At 45.3% G+C, this 17,793-nt stretch overlaps 2 protein-coding genes across 2 annotated transcripts in view; both read right to left on the bottom strand.

Annotated features, from left to right (window-relative positions):
* The window catches only part of LOC306775525 (odorant receptor 131-2-like), a gene marked incomplete at both ends in the record, with an annotated part of 35,972 nt that extends 18,477 nt beyond the window's left edge, over window positions 1–17,495 (bottom strand). The window contains one exon of the mRNA XM_079265976.1: window positions 17,346–17,495. Within this exon, the coding sequence (XP_079122102.1) occupies window positions 17,346–17,495 (150 nt within the window). The remainder of the gene's footprint in view (window positions 1–17,345) is intronic.
* Window positions 2,460–3,755, bottom strand: LOC306797824 (odorant receptor 131-2-like; the record flags this gene model as incomplete). The annotated part of the gene is made up of 2 exons (XM_079297263.1): window positions 2,460–3,263; window positions 3,603–3,755. 2 exons carry the CDS (start codon window positions 3,753–3,755, stop codon window positions 2,460–2,462), a joined length of 957 nt encoding a protein of 318 aa, XP_079153389.1.
* Window positions 17,496–17,793: the final 298 nt, after the last annotated feature.

The following is a 17,793-nucleotide window of genomic DNA, read 5'->3' as shown; positions in this document are numbered from 1 at the left end:
GAGGGACTGATGTAGATGGATGGGCTTCTTCCGCCGTGTGATGCGTCATGACATCATCGCCGTGCACCTGATGTGGCGCCGGGAACCCGGAAGTGCTCTGGAGGCTCGGAGAGCGAGAGGGGTGTTGTGCTACCGGTGCTAGAAAAGTTTGGAAAGTTGCACTTTGTAACGGACTGATGTAAAGGACTGTTGCGTTGGATGATTGCTTTCTTCATTTGAGAGACTGTCCACTCGGAGAAGTGGGATATATAGAGACTGTCGGGGCCTCGGAATGGTGAAGGAGGGTCACGGTGGTTTCGCCGGTCGTTCGAGCGCCTAGAACTCCGGCTGTCGGGAGAGCGGCGTGGGTGAAGAATTGAGAGGATTAGGGTCGGAGGATGGGATTCCGAAATCGGGATCTCCACCCCCCCCCCCGGGCTGTTGGAAGGCGGGGCGGACGCTTCGGAGTTGACGGAGGATGGTTATCGCTAGCGACGAGCGTGGTGAGAACAGGAGGGAGCTTTGGGATATGGCTGGTCATCCGGAAGGGTTGAGGAGAGCCTTTGTGAAAGGTCAGCGGTTTTAAGATGTTGTTTGTCTGTCGCGCCTCGTGTTGAAGTGTATGAAAGCTGAGTCAGAGAGCGTTGTTCGTCTGTCTTGAGTCTATGAAAGCTGAGTCAGAGAGCGTTGCTCGTCTGGATGTGGGGTAGGGGTAGAGGGATGTAGGGATGGAGCGTCTGCTGAGTTAGAGAGTGTCTGTCGTACGTCATGTGAAGACGAGTCGAAGAGGAAGTGAACAGGTTCGTTGTGCTTAAATACTCTGTGCAGAGGAAATGAGCTGTGTTCTGGGCGTGGCCCAGTTCCTGAACAAAGTTTATGAAACTACATGTAAAAACAAACGCAGTTAACTTACATGAGCTGCTGTTCACTATTTAAAGACAAAGTCCATCCTCCTTTCTTTGTTAAGAGTTTAATCTCACGGTTGTTCAGTACATCCGTGTGTTTTAGTTCCAGTAAGAAGTCCTTCTCCGTTCATGGATGCTAGTGAAGACAGTCGAGCCTCCCCAGTTGTATTCCTCAATATTTACAATTCAAGAATATAATATATTTTATTCTAAAATTGGCCATATGAACTTTTACTTTAAGTACTTTCAGTATATTTTGTCGTATTACTACTTTTATTAAGAAGACACCTGAGTACTTCTTCTGCATCTTTATGTTAACAATAGTTTTTTGAAATATTAAAAAGGTTTTCTTTTACTCACACACAAATCATTTTCAGATACAGTTCATTCAGTGTAGTGTTTTTACTTTTCACCTCTCCATCATCTGATCGGGTCTCTCGCTCCAGTTCATAGCAAAATTAGTCATTTACCATTTTAGTTTGTTTTGGAGCAATGCTTTAAAGTATGCGACGTGACATTTGTACAATAAAACACATGCGTTCTTGTACAAAGAACGCATTATCCCTCACACACAGTTGGTTTAGAGACCTGTTTTCCTCTTCAGTCAGAAGAGTCAGATGTAACAGGACAGCTCGTCTTCTGGGATTGTTTAAATCGGCAAAACAACAACAACATTGTTTCATTTTAGAGTAAAGAACATATTTGTAAAAATCTAATGTGCAGAATGAGACCCACATACAAAATAATGATGAAACAAAAATCCAGATATTGTCTCTTAATACAAAGACAAGATCACAGAGAGAATATGAACCCACCTTTAGTCATATATGGCAAACATGCACACACACACACAGACACACACACACACACACACACATTAAGTCAGATGTCTCTTGAAATATTTAGTAGTTAAATCCAGATGTCGTGTGTGTGTGTGTGTGTGGTTGCATGTGGGACATCACTAGTGAACATTAAGGAAGACCTGATCCGATGTACACAGATTGGGCAGTATGTCTTGTCCAATCCGTATATATTTTAGATAGAAATACAATAAAAAGGGCATTACTGGAAACGGATTGAATTCTGTACAAAGTGAATAACTGTAAGATTAAAAATAATCTTCTTATATTTACAACTGCCCTTCGGCAACAATACAACCCCAATCATTTCAATAAGTCGACACACACATAAATAAAGAACGTCTTCTTTCTGCATCAATAACGTAATAGCTGTGGTTTTTCTCATATTGCGTAAAATAACCTGAGTGCAATTTTATTATCTTTTATCATTCCTCAAGAAAATGTGAAGTTTTTATACTTAGAACTTTACAATTTCACGTCATTTTGGACCTTAAAGACAAAACGTGTGAATAGTTACACATATCACAGCCTTCGTCTGAACATGTTTTCCCTGTAAAATCATATTCTGTAAATCAAGAGTATATTCTGAAAACCTTTTAAAAATGTATCGTAAATAATATCTATTCACAAATAAAAAGGTTACGACTGACAGTTAACTAGTTATTTAGCAAAAAGGTTATATATACACACATGGTCAAGTACAGCAACATGATTTTCAGTGAGGTCCGTGTTTGATGCTTGGTCTCATTGAACACAGCAGATACTTCTTTAGATGCTGTCTGAATGTATTGTCTCGTAGTCCGTACACAATAGGACTGACCAACCTGGGGAGCATCTGGACGATGATATACGAGGCAAAGATGATCATTTTATAATATTCAGGGAAGATGTACACCAGAGCCTTTCTGATGAGATGGGCTACGTAGGTGAGCATACACAGCAGCAGCTGAAAGCCATGCAGCAGGATGGTGTTCCTGGCTTTGTTTGTGTCTCCTTTAGTTGAGTTCGATGCTTTAGCTGTTTTAGCAGCTAAGATGACCTTGATGTAAGTGTAGAGGAGCGTGAGCCAAACAACAACCAGGTAAACTAGGAAGGAAACGTCCTTCTTTTTTACGTGGATAGGGTGACTGAACAGATTATCAACAATACAATAAATGGTGGAATAAAATAACTCCACAGGCTCTGTAGCCAGTAAAATAAAGAGATCTGACAGTATTGAAACTGCACTCATGGCCCAAATCAAACCAATCAGAATGTATGTTCTTCTGATGGTACAGAGCTCAGCGTGTCGCAGTGGTAGACAGATAGCGATGTAACACTCCACGGCCATGACAGCTAAATTGAATGGAGTGTTGAGGTTGGTGAAGACAGTGAAGATCATAATGAGGCAACATAAGGAAACATTAATTCTGTAGAAGACGTAAGTTAAGACAAACAGGCTGATTGATGACGTCAGCTGGATCATGTCGTTCACCACCAGGTGGATGAAGAGGATGTAACGGGGATTCACATAGAATATCTGAAGGAGAGGACAGAAAAAAGAAAGAACCACAGTCTAAACAACTCAATATCTTTCAAATATCGGCACCCGAAAAAAAAAAAATATTGATAAGATAAAATAATTAATAAGAATAAACAATAAGGGAAATATAAAAATTTAATTAGAATTGGAGTAATCATAAAAATCATTCAGGAGGAATGTTGCGTCCATCAGACTCATTTATAATGTGATAAAGTAATGATACCTGTCCGTATAAATATATATAAATAATAGAAATATAATACAGTGTATGATATAACAACACAGTATGACATATTAACAAAGTGTAACACACAATCAGTGCTAAAGGACTGTGACCTGGTGTTTCCTGAAGGTGTGAATCAAGGAACCGTTGATGTAGTTGATGATGAGGCCGAGAGTCAGAACAATCACATTTTTGGCTACGACTGTGTTGTAGGAGTCTCGATACCTCAGAGACGACACGTTAAAGCCAGAAGACGATGAATTCATTGAGCTGATCTGAGGATCCTGCAAGCGTCTGAGGAACATTTCAAACATATAAAACACATTTCCAACCATAGCAGGAATACCTTGGTTAACAATTGAAGGGAGGGTGAAATAAATCTACGGCCAATTCATTCATCCTCACACTGTTTATAGGAAAACCTTTCATCTTTAAATGTTTTTTCTGTTTTGAGATGAACTGTTATCCACTTCTCAAAACACATTCTCCCATCTAGTTGTTAAATTGTATATAGACATTTAGAAGTTGAGCATAATAATTTCATATTGTTCAAAATGATTACAATATTCTAAACACCACAGTAGAATACTACACTAACACAGTATGAGAGCATCAAAGACATTCCTACCTCAGATAGAATGCTCTAGTTTCCACCTTCACCAGTTATGAAATGAGTGTGAAGCGGTTTCATCTCTTTTTATGAAGCAGCATCAGGGAGCTGCTGTAACCTCAATGACTTCATCCAGCTAAAGTTAAGAAGGAAAGCTGTTGTTTCAATGTTGTTTTGAATAACAAGCTCTATTTTCATGCTTTTGATGCACTCTGGCACCTTATTTATATTCAAACTACACGTTTTAATCATTAAAAATGAATTTTAAAAGTGTTCTTCAAATATTCCATATTCATTGTGATGTTGTAAATATATGTTAATGTTATTAATGTGTATTCGTTTTTCGGTTGTTAAATGTATTTATGTTAACAATTGTGTATTGTAACAAAGTACATTCACTAAAGTACTATAGTGCAATTTTCAATACTTCCATTCCATTCTTCAAACCGCTTATCCTGTTCAGGGTCGCGGGGCGCTGGAGCCGATCCTGGCTGACATTGGGCGAAGGCAGGGTTCACCCTGGACAGGTCGCCAGTTCATCGCAGGGCACATGTAGAGACAGACAAACATTCACGCTGACATTCACACCTACGGGCAATTTATAGTCTCCAAATGACCTTCAGTCTTTGAAAGTGACAAATGAGAAATGTATTTATAAACAAATATCAGTGGTGTACAGTAACGAAGTAGAAATACTTCATTACTGTACTTCAGTAGTTTTTTTTGGTATCTGTACTTTACTACTTATATTTCTGTTGACTTTTACTTTTACTTCACTACATTTTGCAAAGAAAACTGATACTTTTGCTCCGATACATTTCCCCTGAAACCTTCGTTACTCGCTACAAAATCAAATCTATCTTCAGAAACAAAATGAATCCTGAGAGCAGCGTCGGGGACTGTGGTGGAACACAGACTGCAAGCAAGCAGGTTTGGTGAATCAGTGGTCCTAGCAGCAAGTTAAATCATTGGTTAATCACGTTAATGCACAATTGCAAACAAGTGCTCTCAAAGCCGCGGTGTTTTGATTCCCAGTGATGCCCAGGATGCTACATGCTATAGCTAGCGGGCGACTACCTGAGTAGCATTCCACTCCACGATGACTGATTTCATGATGGAAGCAGAAATGGAAGCACCTGCTACTCCCGCAACAAACGACGGTGGTGACGAAGACCAACAAGACCCGTGGATCGCTAGCGAGTTAGTGAGCTGAGGAAGTGTTGACAGTTGTGCAGCACTAGTTGGCTAATGTTAGCTGTAGCTAGCCACCACGCCATAGGATTGACGGGAGCCGAGAGAGCGCAGCGTTAGCATTAGCGTTAGCATTAGGGAAATCCTTCACAGCTGTGCGCAAGCTGTGTGTGATGCTGAACACACCTCTACCTGCCTCAGCGGCCTGTGAAAGGCTATTTAGCATCGCAGGACGAGTCTTCAGCCCAAGAAGAGCGAGACTGAATTCTCACAATTTTGAAAAACAACTTCTTTTGAAGATGAACAGGACATTTTTCAGTTTCAAGTAATGACTGTGTTGTTACTTTCGCTGCTGCTTTAGCATTGATCATGTTTTGGTATTTGAGTCATGTTGTGGATGATCAGATGGAGTTATGATGGTAGCAGTCGCCCAATTGCAGATTCATCTTGTCAAGAAGAGTTGACCCCTCAGAGCTCCCTCGGTAACATGTTGACACATTCAAGGGAGAGTCAGGATATAAGAGCACAAAGCATATACTCAGAATACAATGTAATCAAAAGATAAAGTGTAGGAATTATATAACGAAATGTTTAATCAATAAGTAACGAATGTGTAAATGCATAGAGTGATTTAACAAATGTAATAAGTGTTTAACAAATGTCTTGTGTAACCGGAGCTGCGATAAAAGTGCTAGTCAGAATGACTTGCAGAAATCAGAGACAGATGTTATGGGTGGAGTTAGGAAGAGACTGTTGCAAGAGATGAGTCATAGAGGCAGGAAGCCTGGACTTGTCCGGACTTGTTCAGAACCCAACGCCCTCTCCAGAGGGAGGGGGGGATGAGATCATGTATTGAACAAGGGGGGCTGACAAAGCCCAAATGATGGATAAAAGGAGACATTTGCAGGCAGCACACTGGGATTTCAACACGGGTGCCGTCCAAGTGCACCGAGGGAAGATACGGACGATCGCAACTGATGTATTGAGGACTTCGTCTCTGTTCACGGAAAGAAGACCGCTGTTCGTGGACAATAAGAATTAAAGACGGAGGTTTTCCTCTCCCCACTGCTCGACTCTTAACATCTGGACAACGGAGAAGACGCAGCAGCCCGAGAAAGACTTTGTACTGAGTTTTGAGGACTGTTGAACGGACTCCGTTGCAGAGCAGGAGGACCGAGGGTCTGGCCAGACCTTCGCTCCTAACAACTCCAAAAGAACCTTTTCATCGCACCTTTGAAAATCCAGCTCCAACCGAGCCGTCTCGGCAACTAAAACTAATGAGTATAATCAGAGAAGAATATTAACATAACAAATCAAGTGTAGTGACATTTTATGTGAGCTGTAGCTTTAACCCTTGCAAACTAACCAAATATAACCTGCAATAAATATCTAATCTGCATTTAAAGTAAATTTCTCAAGTGCATTCATTTGCTCAAGTAGTAAAAAGTTCCTCGTGGCAGTAAAAAGTTAAAGCCATTGTATGTATAACAACTGAGTTCTGAAAGGTTATCCTAGAGACCGAATCCACTTAACAACCCCTTACGGTTTTAGCAAGAAGTAATCCTAGCCGTTAAAACCTAACCTGGCATTTACCAAGAGCACGGATCCATAAGAGGGAAGCTGCCATAACCGACGCGACTGGTGGGAGCGCCCGGGGCCAGGACTGGTCTCTCGGCCGAGCGCGCTCTGACCGGAGGAAGCAGGGTAGACGTTGGGAGTAACGGCAGTTAGCGGAGCCAGGCGAGTTCCCTCGCAAGAACACCAGCTCGACAATCTTTTAATAGAGAGCTGAGTCAGTAAGTAGCCCCGTATCGGGCCAGAAGTACCCCAGGATCTAACACGTGGCGCCCAACGTGGGGCCTGTGCTACCGGTCCTCACACTGCAGAATCCAGCTCCATGGATCTCCCACTTCTACATGGGAGGGTTCAAGAATTTAGGCGATCCTCAACCTTTACCCCCGTCTCATTAAAACGCCCCGGCAAGCGACTGGACCAATCAAGTGAACGACCACGGAATGGAAAACGACTATGGATTTGCTTAATGGCTAAAGTAGTAGCAGTACTAACAGGACTGTGCATTGTCCTGGCTATACTGTACTACTATGGTAGTATCCCATGGGCCCTCGCTCATGTAAGGGTGTCCCACACTACCACAAAAAGGTTCGACCAGACATGCTGGACGGTCGAATCTGGAACGATCGTTCTCTCCCAACTCGCTGGACAGAAGAGCACCTCGCCCCGGTTGGACCTTGAGGTTGGGTCTAATGCAACCGGTCAAGTCCAAGAAGGGGGTGGGACGGCACCGAATCTGACAGCTACCATCATCGCGTGGATGACTATCTGGGAACAGAAAATCAACGACACGGGTGAAGAAACAGATTGGGCAGGCGAATTCCAGAAAGTAATAGAGAATTCGACATGGAGGATAGATGAAGTATCTACGCTGGGAGCGGAGATGAAGATTACGGTAATGATGAAGAAAGCAGAAGAAGGAAAAAGGGCACAGTGTAATTGGATCTACCCCGAAAACGGTGTCCCAGGCTGGTACTGTTCATGGGCATGTGTCTCATGGGCAGAGCAAGGGAACGAGGGATACTGGAAACCCGAGGTAACCTATGCAGAGACATCTGGCCTGGGGTTTGGAGCCGACCAGAACCATATATAGGCCCGCGGCCCTGGAAGATGGAATGCAACCGACGAAACACGACCTGCAACATCAGCCTGGCCGGGGGACATTGTGAGACTGTGCCAGGATGGAAAGACCATTGCCAGACACACTATGGAGCAGAATATGAAACCCACGTGCAAGAAGTAACCTGGGTGAAAGATAAAGACAAGAAATGGAGACGGTCAGGGCCTCTGACCAGCAGCTGTACCAACTTAATCCTGGGCCATCGCATGAAAGACAGAGTGAACGTGAACGGCCAAATCATTCCCCCAGTAACCGACCCTACAGTCTTTCTAGCTGAGGGCCACGCCTTCAGGAAAAGCCTCTGCGAGGGTAAAGAAGACAAAGGATTTGAATGGATAGGGGCTAACCGCCTCTATGGGAACGGAACATGCTACGAGCCAGAAGAACACTGGCTGAGTTGCGGGAGCGGCCGACGAGAACACGAGTGCAGTTGGATCGAACTAACAGGTGCCTCCATGGTCGGGACCGCAACCATCGTAGTGGAAGAATTGGCAGGGAAGATTGGAGAAGGATTCACGGTCATAAAGGGCTGGATGGGGAGTTTGTTCTCCTGGCTTTGGCCTTATTTGTTGATGATAGTTTGAATTGTGATCGTGGGCCTAATAATCTGTGCAGCCATTAAGGGCGGGGTAGCAGCCACTGTTGCCTCGTGCTTTAAGGGGAAGTTGAAGGATAAAGGAGAAGTAAAGAAGGGACTCCTCCCACGAAGAAGGGAGGAGTCCACCCACCTATAAAGGGTGAACCACTGGAGCGCCATAGCCATTGCAGACCCGGAACCTCAACCAAGAGCCTCATACTGAAATAAGAACGAATAAACCTAAAAAGCCAAGATGACCAACGCCACCAACACCACAACCACTGAACCTCCAGACATGACCACCTTCGGAGTGAGTATAACTGAAGCATTACAGAACTCCTCCGACGCAGCACGCAGATGCAAGCCAGTGATTCGATTAACCGAACTGGACTTTTGGGTCCTTGAGATCATATGGTTCTTCTACTGTTGCATGGGCAAATGGTCCATAGATCAACCGCTAAGAATACTAGCCCTAGCTGTAGGGTGTCTGAAAACAGGGATTGAGAACATCTATCGAGGATCGATGTGGCTTACCCTGTCCTGGTTTGCTACTTACCTCCTGGGGAGAGTCCACATCGACTCCACTCGCTTCGGTCTAGTAAAGGCCGGAATGGTGATCATCTGGATGGGAATCGACGTCGCTGCAGTTTTCTACAACCCCCTGAAGATGGTCTCGGCAATCGTCGAGGCCATGATGGCGTTTGCGGCCCTGGCGTATCTCGTGGTCATGACCATGGCTATAAAAGAAAGAGGAAGAGGGCGTTGGCTCCACAAGATCGGCGCCATTGCTCTTTGGGGCATAGGTTGGGGCATAACTGTCGCCATCTACTGGGCGGGTTCTGAATCATCAATCGGGATAGCAGCTTGGCTCATGATGTATGAGCCTCTGTTTCCAAGAAGGGATGGGCCTACAAGCCCAGGCCTAACACCTCCTCCAATGGTGTTGGCGTCTCCATGGCTGCATTCTCTGGCTGAAAGGCGCTCTACAAAGCGCTCCAATACTGAGAGGGGGCCTTAAAAAGAATGAAAATAAGACCACCCCCTGCTTGCTACGCTTGGCTTGTAAAAAATGCGCTGAAAAATGTAATAATTAATGAAGTCTTTGTGTTCAACATCATTCAGGCGGAGGCCCGCTGTATCTGCTGTGGGATCCCCCCGGAGCAAATATGGCACCTGTGGGAGGTAACCCAAGCCCTATGGTGCACCCAGTGCTACCTGGGGCAATTCCCGATAGGAGCAGCCAGCGGCCTCTTCTGCAAAGGAAGTACCCCTTATATGCCTGCAATGAATGTGGTCGACTGTATGGAATTAGAGACTAAGGCAAAACCCGTGTGGAGTTCCGCTGGGAGAACCCCACCAGGGGTCCTGCTCTACACTGATGGTATATACTGCCCAGTATATACAAAAATATGGGCGTACCCTCATGGCATCCGAGTATCCACCACCCACCTCACCGATGGCCATTTCGTCGTCATTGGACCACGCCTGCCCGCCCAGCTGTACCACGTACCGACTCCAGAAGAGGATACCGACGCAGCAAGCATCACGGGTGTGGAACACCGAGACGTGGGTAGCCAGACAACGATCGCAGGGATAATACCAACTCTAATGGGGATGTGGGGATACGACGAGGACTGCGGCGAGCTGGTGGAGGTTATCCCTGAAGGATTAGCGGTTTATCGCGGGTCCGAGGACAAAGCATCAACCAGCCCAGTCCCTACCCCGGCCTCCCTCTCCCCAGACAGCATTCTGGACCAGAATGTGATAGCCCTGGTACTGAGCCTGGACGAGCAGATGAAGGATGCCAAAGATGACAACGCCCTCCTGGATTTCCAGCCACCTGGCCTGGATGGCCTGATGGTGATCGACAGCTGGCAACACGAATCAGAGCCGGAGGACGACGTTCTCATCATCACCGCCGAGGACGACGATGAGTTCTTAGAGGATTACTTGGGGCACAATGCGGCAGCCTGAGACCTCAAGAAGGGGGTGTCAAGAAGAGTTGACCCCTCAGAGCTGCCTCGGTAACATGTTGACACATTCAAGGGAGAGTCAGGATATAAGAGCACAAAGCATATACTCAGAATACAATGTAATCAAAAGATAAAGTGTAGGAATTATATAACGAAATGTTTAATCAATAAGTAACGAATGTGTAAATGCATAGAGTGATTTAACAAATGTAATAAGTGTTTAACAAATGTCTTGTGTAACCGGAGCTGCGATAAAAGTGCTAGTCAGAATGACTTGCAGAAATCAGAGACAGATGTTATGGGTGGAGTTAGGAAGAGACTGTTGCAAGAGATGAGTCATAGAGGCAGGAAGCCTGGACTTGTCCGGACTTGTTCAGAACCCAACGCCCTCTCCAGAGGGAGGGGGGGATGAGATCATGTATTGAACAAGGGGGGCTGACAAAGCCCAAATGATGGATAAAAGGAGACATTTGCAGGCAGCACACTGGGATTTCAACACGGGTGCCGTCCAAGTGCACCGAGGGAAGATACGGACGATCGCAACTGATGTATTGAGGACTTCGTCTCTGTTCACGGAAAGAAGACCGCTGTTCGCGGACAATAAGAATTAAAGACGGAGGTTTTCCTCTCCCCACTGCTCGACTCTTAACATCTGGACAACGGAGAAGACGCAGCAGCCCGAGAAAGACTTTGTACTGAGTTTTGAGGACTGTTGAACGGACTCCGTTGCAGAGCAGGAGGACCGAGGGTCTGGCCAGACCTTCGCTCCTAACAACTCCAAAAGAACCTTTTCATCGCACCTTTGAAAATCCAGCTCCAACCGAGCCGTCTCGGCAACTAAAACTAATGAGTATAATCAGAGAAGAATATTAACATAACGAATCAAGTGTAGTGACATTTTATGTGAGCTGTAGCTTTAACCCTTGCAAACTAACCAAATATAACCTGCAATAAATATCTAATCTGCATTTAAAGTAAATTTCTCAAGTGCATTCATTTGCTCAAGTAGTAAAAAGTTCCTCGTGGCAGTAAAAAGTTAAAGCCATTGTATGTATAACAACTGAGTTCTGAAAGGTTATCCTAGAGACCGAATCCACTTAACAACCCCTTACGGTTTTAGCAAGAAGTAATCCTAGCCGTTAAAACCTAACCTGGCATTTACCAAGAGCACGGATCCATAAGAGGGAAGCTGCCATAACCGACGCGACTGGTGGGAGCGCCCGGGGCCAGGACTAGTCTCTCGGCCGAGCGCGCTCTGACCGGAGGAAGCAGGGTAGACGTTGGGAGTAACGGCAGTTAGCGGAGCCAGGCGAGTTCCCTCGCAAGAACACCAGCTCAACAATCTTTTAATAGAGAGCTGAGTCAGTAAGTAGCCCCGTATCGGGCCAGAAGTACCCCAGGATCTAACAATCTTGAGCAAAACCTTTGTCTATTGTGTTCAAATCAGCCCACAGGAGTTTACAAGGCAGGCGTCCTTTCTCTAAACACTGACCTGATGCATCAAGTGGATATGTTTTGCTGAACATAATATTATGCATTTGTCCTCTACATCCTCTAGTCTAATGAGCAGACTTATAAACGCACTGTTACAACTCCTTCATAGTGTCATATTGCTTTTCAGAGAATTATGACGATAAGTTCATAGTCGATGCAAAAGTATACTTATGTACAATGTATTATGTTGAACATTGTTGCTCCTGGATGGATCACAGCCAACCCAATTATGTTCAACACAGCTCCATGTCCTTGGTCATGGTGCCACAGCACTTAAAAGAATAAACTTCATCATTCTCATAATTCTGACCCTTTGCTTTTTTATTAACAGCATTTACTTTTACTTTCAATGAACAGGTTATGATGTTCATTTAATGTTCAGGTTATGATGTACATTTAATATCAGAAAATTACTTTTGATACTTAAGTAATTTTGTACTTAAGTACAATAAATATCAGATACTTTAAGACTTTTACTCAAGTGGTATTCTCATAGGTGCCTTTTTACTTTTACTGGAGTAGTTTTCCAGTAAGGTATCTTTACTTTTACTCAAGTATGGCTTTTGAGTACTTTATACACCACTGACAAATATACAGTATATTATAAACATCGAAAAAGTTCGGAAATGAGTGTTTGGTAGATTATTTCCCTGTTGTAACAATGCTTTTTGGCAATGAATGTTATACCGTTGGAAAGCCTGTTTAGTTACCTTTCAAACGGTGACACATTCATAAGGAAGATGCATTTGTGGGATGAGCAGCACAGCTGAGTATGTGGGTTGCGCCCATGAAACATTTGCCAAATCTTCTCTGCCAAACAGCTTATTCTGCTGTTGCTATTGACCGTCAGGCCCGTTTGCGCCGGTGTCGGCAACACCTGCACCGGAACCTGAACATGTGGAGGAACGTTATGTTCAGTGATGAGTCCAGATTCTGTCTAAGGAAGTTGGATCATAGGGTCAAAGTGTGGAGAAGACGGGGAGAACGCTATGCTGATTGCTGCACCGATAGAGGAACACCTTCTGGTGGAGGCAGTGTGATGGTGTGGGGCGGCATCTCCATCACTGGAACAACGAGGCTCGTCTTCATTGGAGGCAATCTCAATGCAGAGAGATATCGAGATGAGATTCTGCAACCAGTGGCAATCCCATTTCTCCAGTCTGGGACCGAACTCCATCCTCCAAGATGAAGACGCTCACCCCCACAGAGCGGTTCTTCAGAGACTACCTCCAGAATGTGGGAGTGGAGAGGATGGAATGGCCTGCCAGCAGTCCTGACCTCAACCCAAGTGAACACTTGTGGGACCAGCTGTTCCTGCCAGAGTGACCAACCTATAAACAACAGTGGCAATGTAATTGAGGTGATAGTGCAAACAGAGGTAATCTGCAGTTTGTCTGATTAATTGTTCATGAGAGTGACGGCCAGCAGAAAGAAGCTGTTCCTGTGTCTGGTGGTCTTGGTGTACAGAGCCCTGTAGCGCCCTCCAGAGGGGAGGAGGTGAACAGCTTGTGTCCAGGGTGTGAAGGGTCTGCAGAGATCTTTCAGCCCGTTTCCTGACTCTGGAGGTGAACAAGTCCAGGATGGAGGTCAGGCTGGAACCAATGATCCTCTCTGCAGACCTGACAATCCGTTGCAGTCTGTTCTGTCCTGTTTGTTGGCCGATCCAAACCACACAGTGATGGAGGAGCAGAGAACAGACTGGATGATGGTGGAGTATAACAGGATCAGCAGCTCCTGAGGCAGGTTGAACTTCCTGAGCTGGAGCAGGAAGTACAACCTCTGCTGGGCCTTTTTCCTGATGGTGTTGATGTTGGGAGCCCACTTCAGGTCCTGGGAGATTGTGGATCCTAGAAACCTGAAGGTCTCCACAGCAGATACAGTGTTGTGTATGGTGAGGGGGGGGGGCAGTGTTGGTGGGCTTCTCCTGAAGTCCACTGTCATCTCCACAGTCTTGAGCTTGTTCAGCTCCAGGTTGTTCTGACCACACCAGAGGACCAGCTGTTCAACCTCCCGTCTGTACGCAGACTCATCACCGTCCCTGATGAGCCCGATGACCGTTGTGTCGTCTGAGAACTTCAGGAGTTTAACAGAAGAGCAGTGGGGAGAGCACACATCCCTGGGGGTCCAGTGCTGATAGTCCGGGTGCTAAACCACATCCCTGGGGGGTCCAGTGCTGATGGTCCGGGTGCTGGATGTGATGTTTCCCAGCCTCACCTGCTGCGTCCTGTCTGTCAGGAGGTTAGTGATCCACTGACAGGTGGAGGCTGCACAGTGAGCTGGAGAGTTTGGGTGGAGTATCTCCAGGATGATGGTGGTGAACGCTGAGCTGAAGTCCAGAAACAGAACCCTTCATATGACCCTGGGGAGTCGAGGTGTTGCAGCATGTGGTGCAGTCCCATGCTGACTGCATCATCCATCGACATGTTTGCACGGTAGGCAAACTGCAGGGGGTCCAGCAGGGGTCCTGTGATGTTCTTCAGGTGGGTCAACACCAGTTTCTCAAAGGACTTCATGACCACAGACGTCAGGGCGACGGGCCTGTAGTCATTAATCCTGTGATGGAGGGTTTCTTGGGGACCGGGATGATGGTGGAGCGTTTGAAGCAGGAGGGGACTTCACACAGCTCCAGTGATCGGTTGAAGGTCTTTGTGAAGATGGGTCCAGCTGGTCAGCACAGACTTTCAGGCAGGAGGGGGACACACCGTCCGGGCCTGGTGCCTTCCTGGGCTTCTGTCTGTGGAAGAGCCGACTTACATCCTCTTCGCAGATCCTCAGTGCTGGTGGGGGGTCGGTTGGGAGAGGTGAGATGGAGGCAGGGGGTGTAGGTGGTTGTTTGATGATGGGGCAGTTGGGGGTCGTTGAGGTGGGCTTATCAAACCTGTAAACCTCTCCACACAGACGAGGGGTCGTTGACTGAAAACTTTTTCTCCAGTTTTTCAGTGTAGCTCCTCTTTGCTACCCTGATCTCCTTTGTCAGTGTGTTTCTGGTCTGGTTGTCCAGGATCCTGTCCCCACCTCTGTAGGCCTCCTCCTTAGCAGTCTTTCAGTAAACCAGGTTTATTGTTGTAGAATGTGCAGAAGGTTTTAGTCGGCACACACATGTCCTCAGTAAAACTGATGTATGATGTCACAGTGTCATGCCATGTCCTCACTACTCCGTGTCTAGTTGGATGCAGAGTTGTCAAATAGAAACGATCTCCGTCCACATGGGAGTTTCAGCATTATTCTCAAGTTGATCTGCATCCACACGGCAGCCTTCGAAGGCGGACAGCACGTGACCATTAACGTACACTGGGCATGCGCGTGACGGTGTAAACAGGAAGTGGATTGCTCGCTTCGTTAAAAAAAATACCAAAGTAGTCTTTAATAATGAAAGGTTGTATTTGAAAGGTTGTATTTGATCTTCCTCTAAAATATTCCTCTATAAACTCAAACAGACACAGTTCGTGGAAAGTTTTAGAAGTTTTATTTTTCAGACGTAGTTACAGCGCTGCGGGTCTCTGTCTCTCTCTCTCTCACACATCAACTTTACTTTAAAATCAACACTTACACGGAAACGTTTACTAGATTATGGTCCATAAATGTGGTCAACACACGTAGATCACTCGCTTCCTCTGTGTTGTTGTCTGTTGTTGCCATGGGGGCTGATGAATGTAACGTTAGCTCCGCCATTGAGGTATTCCTTCATGAGATCCGGCATCAGGGGATAAGCTGGTCACCCAGCAGAGAAACAGGGATATCATCTTCGCCCTCTATCAATTCTTTAGGGCATGGGGGAATTGCTCCATCTTTTAGGGCACAGCTCTAGCTCTGAACATCATGAAACAGGTCCGACTCGCCAGCTTCTAAGCTAATTATAACATTACCGCCAATGGGGAAATGCTAACCGCGATTAGCATTAGCGAATATAATATATCTTCGTAAATCTTTTCATGCTTCATAAAGAAATACTTGCAGACTAAGGTCTCTCAAGGCTACCAAACGGAAGAAGTAAAACGAATCAGCGTCGATCACTCGTTTCCTCTGTGTTGTTGTCTGTTTGTCACTCGTAGCGCTGAATAGCATTTATTGCTAACTGTAGCTTCAGACAGCCACTCCGTGGGGGCTGATCGCCGATGGTCAAGCAGCTCGCTCATCGCTAGAAGAACAGCTGCTTCCTCCACATAAATGCAGACTTTTTACTGCACAACAGCTGCTACTACGCAACAGGTAATACAGCGTGCACAAAACCGGCGCTCCATGTACGGCTGATAAGTCTCTGGACTCGGGAATTGTCGCTCATCGCTCGAAGAACAGCTCACCTCCTCCGCCTGTAGGCAAGAGCAGCATTGTAAAATGACACATTTAACTCACAATAGCTGCTAGGACAGACAACACAGCAAGCAAGGCTTGCCATTCGTTATCCATGTTGAAATGAATCGCTGCTGGTCCACCAGCTGTTTGTTTTCTTCCGGGTACGGGTCACGTGATAGTGAGTGTGACGAATCAGGCACGGAGACGTCATGGCTGGTAATAACCAATCCAGTAGCGAGCACGGGTGTGGGCTCATTTTTTCAAACACACATCCGTATCCTACGTCTACACTCAACCAAAACCCCGGAGTTTTTAAATACCTCCAACCTCGGCGGAGTTTTCAGGCTCCTCCGTTTAGGGTGCTCCAAAACTCCTGTGTAGTGTGGCTGCTCAGTGTAAACGTAGCAAAGATGGAGTAAAACGGGAGTAGTATGGACTAGGCCTCAGTCAGGCCAAACCCTAACCCTAATCCAGGTCTGTAGCAGCAGCCTCACAAACATTCCAATCAGTGCAGGCAAAGCAGGACTGTAGCTCCAGCTTTGCCTCGTTGGTCCAACTCCCCACAGTCTTCACCTCAGGCTTTGCAGATTTTAGCTTCTGCCTGTAGGTCGGGAGAAGATGAACTAGACAGGCTTGTATGAGGCTTGTATGAGTTTACACGGATGCCGTTCGGGCTCTGTAATGCACCAGGTACCTTTCCGTTGAAAGGTACATTGAAATGTATTAATACATAGATAGTTGTATACAAATGTAGTGATACATAGATAGTTGTATACAAATGTATTAATACATAGATAGTTGTATACAAATGTAGTAATACATAGATAGTTGTATACAAATGTAGTAATACATAGATAGTTGTTTACAAATGTAGAAGGCTGAACCTGTTGTTTCAATGTGTCAGATAAATATGGAATCAACATTGAATATCTTCTGCTGCTGGTAAAAGACTATGACTCACTCATTTAAATATGAATCTGCAGCATATGTCTTGTTTGTTCCCACATAATTGAAGGAGCATCATACCTGGTGGTTATGGAAGGTGTGGATGAGGGCAGCATTGATGTAGTTGATGGAGATGCCGAGAACCACGACGATCACGTTCTTGATCACAGCTTTAGTGAAGGAGTCTCGGTACTCCAGAACCACGGTCACATTGACGGACGACACGTTCATCTCTAACAAAGGATTGTAAATATTGACAATAATTGAAAAGAAATTCCAATATTGACCCTTTGAGTGAAACATTCCCAAAGAAAATGTGTTATTACATACTTATTTATTCTTAAAACTATCAGTTGTTGTTTACTCTTATAAACATCATTATGATTCAAAATAACATTTATATTCTATGAGAGCATCACTTCCCATTATGATGAGTGGCAGAGTTTTAGTTTTTACTCATTGACTATTTCTATCTATATTAATCATAGATATTCAATTTCAATACTTTAACCTCCAAAACATCTGAAGC

Source organism: Melanostigma gelatinosum (genome assembly GCF_949748355.1).
Source record: "Melanostigma gelatinosum genome assembly, chromosome: 3".
NCBI classification, from domain to species: Eukaryota; Metazoa; Chordata; class Actinopteri; order Perciformes; family Zoarcidae; genus Melanostigma; species Melanostigma gelatinosum.
Note: the sequence above shows the minus strand (reverse complement) of the source record. Positions and strands in the feature narration are given on the sequence as shown.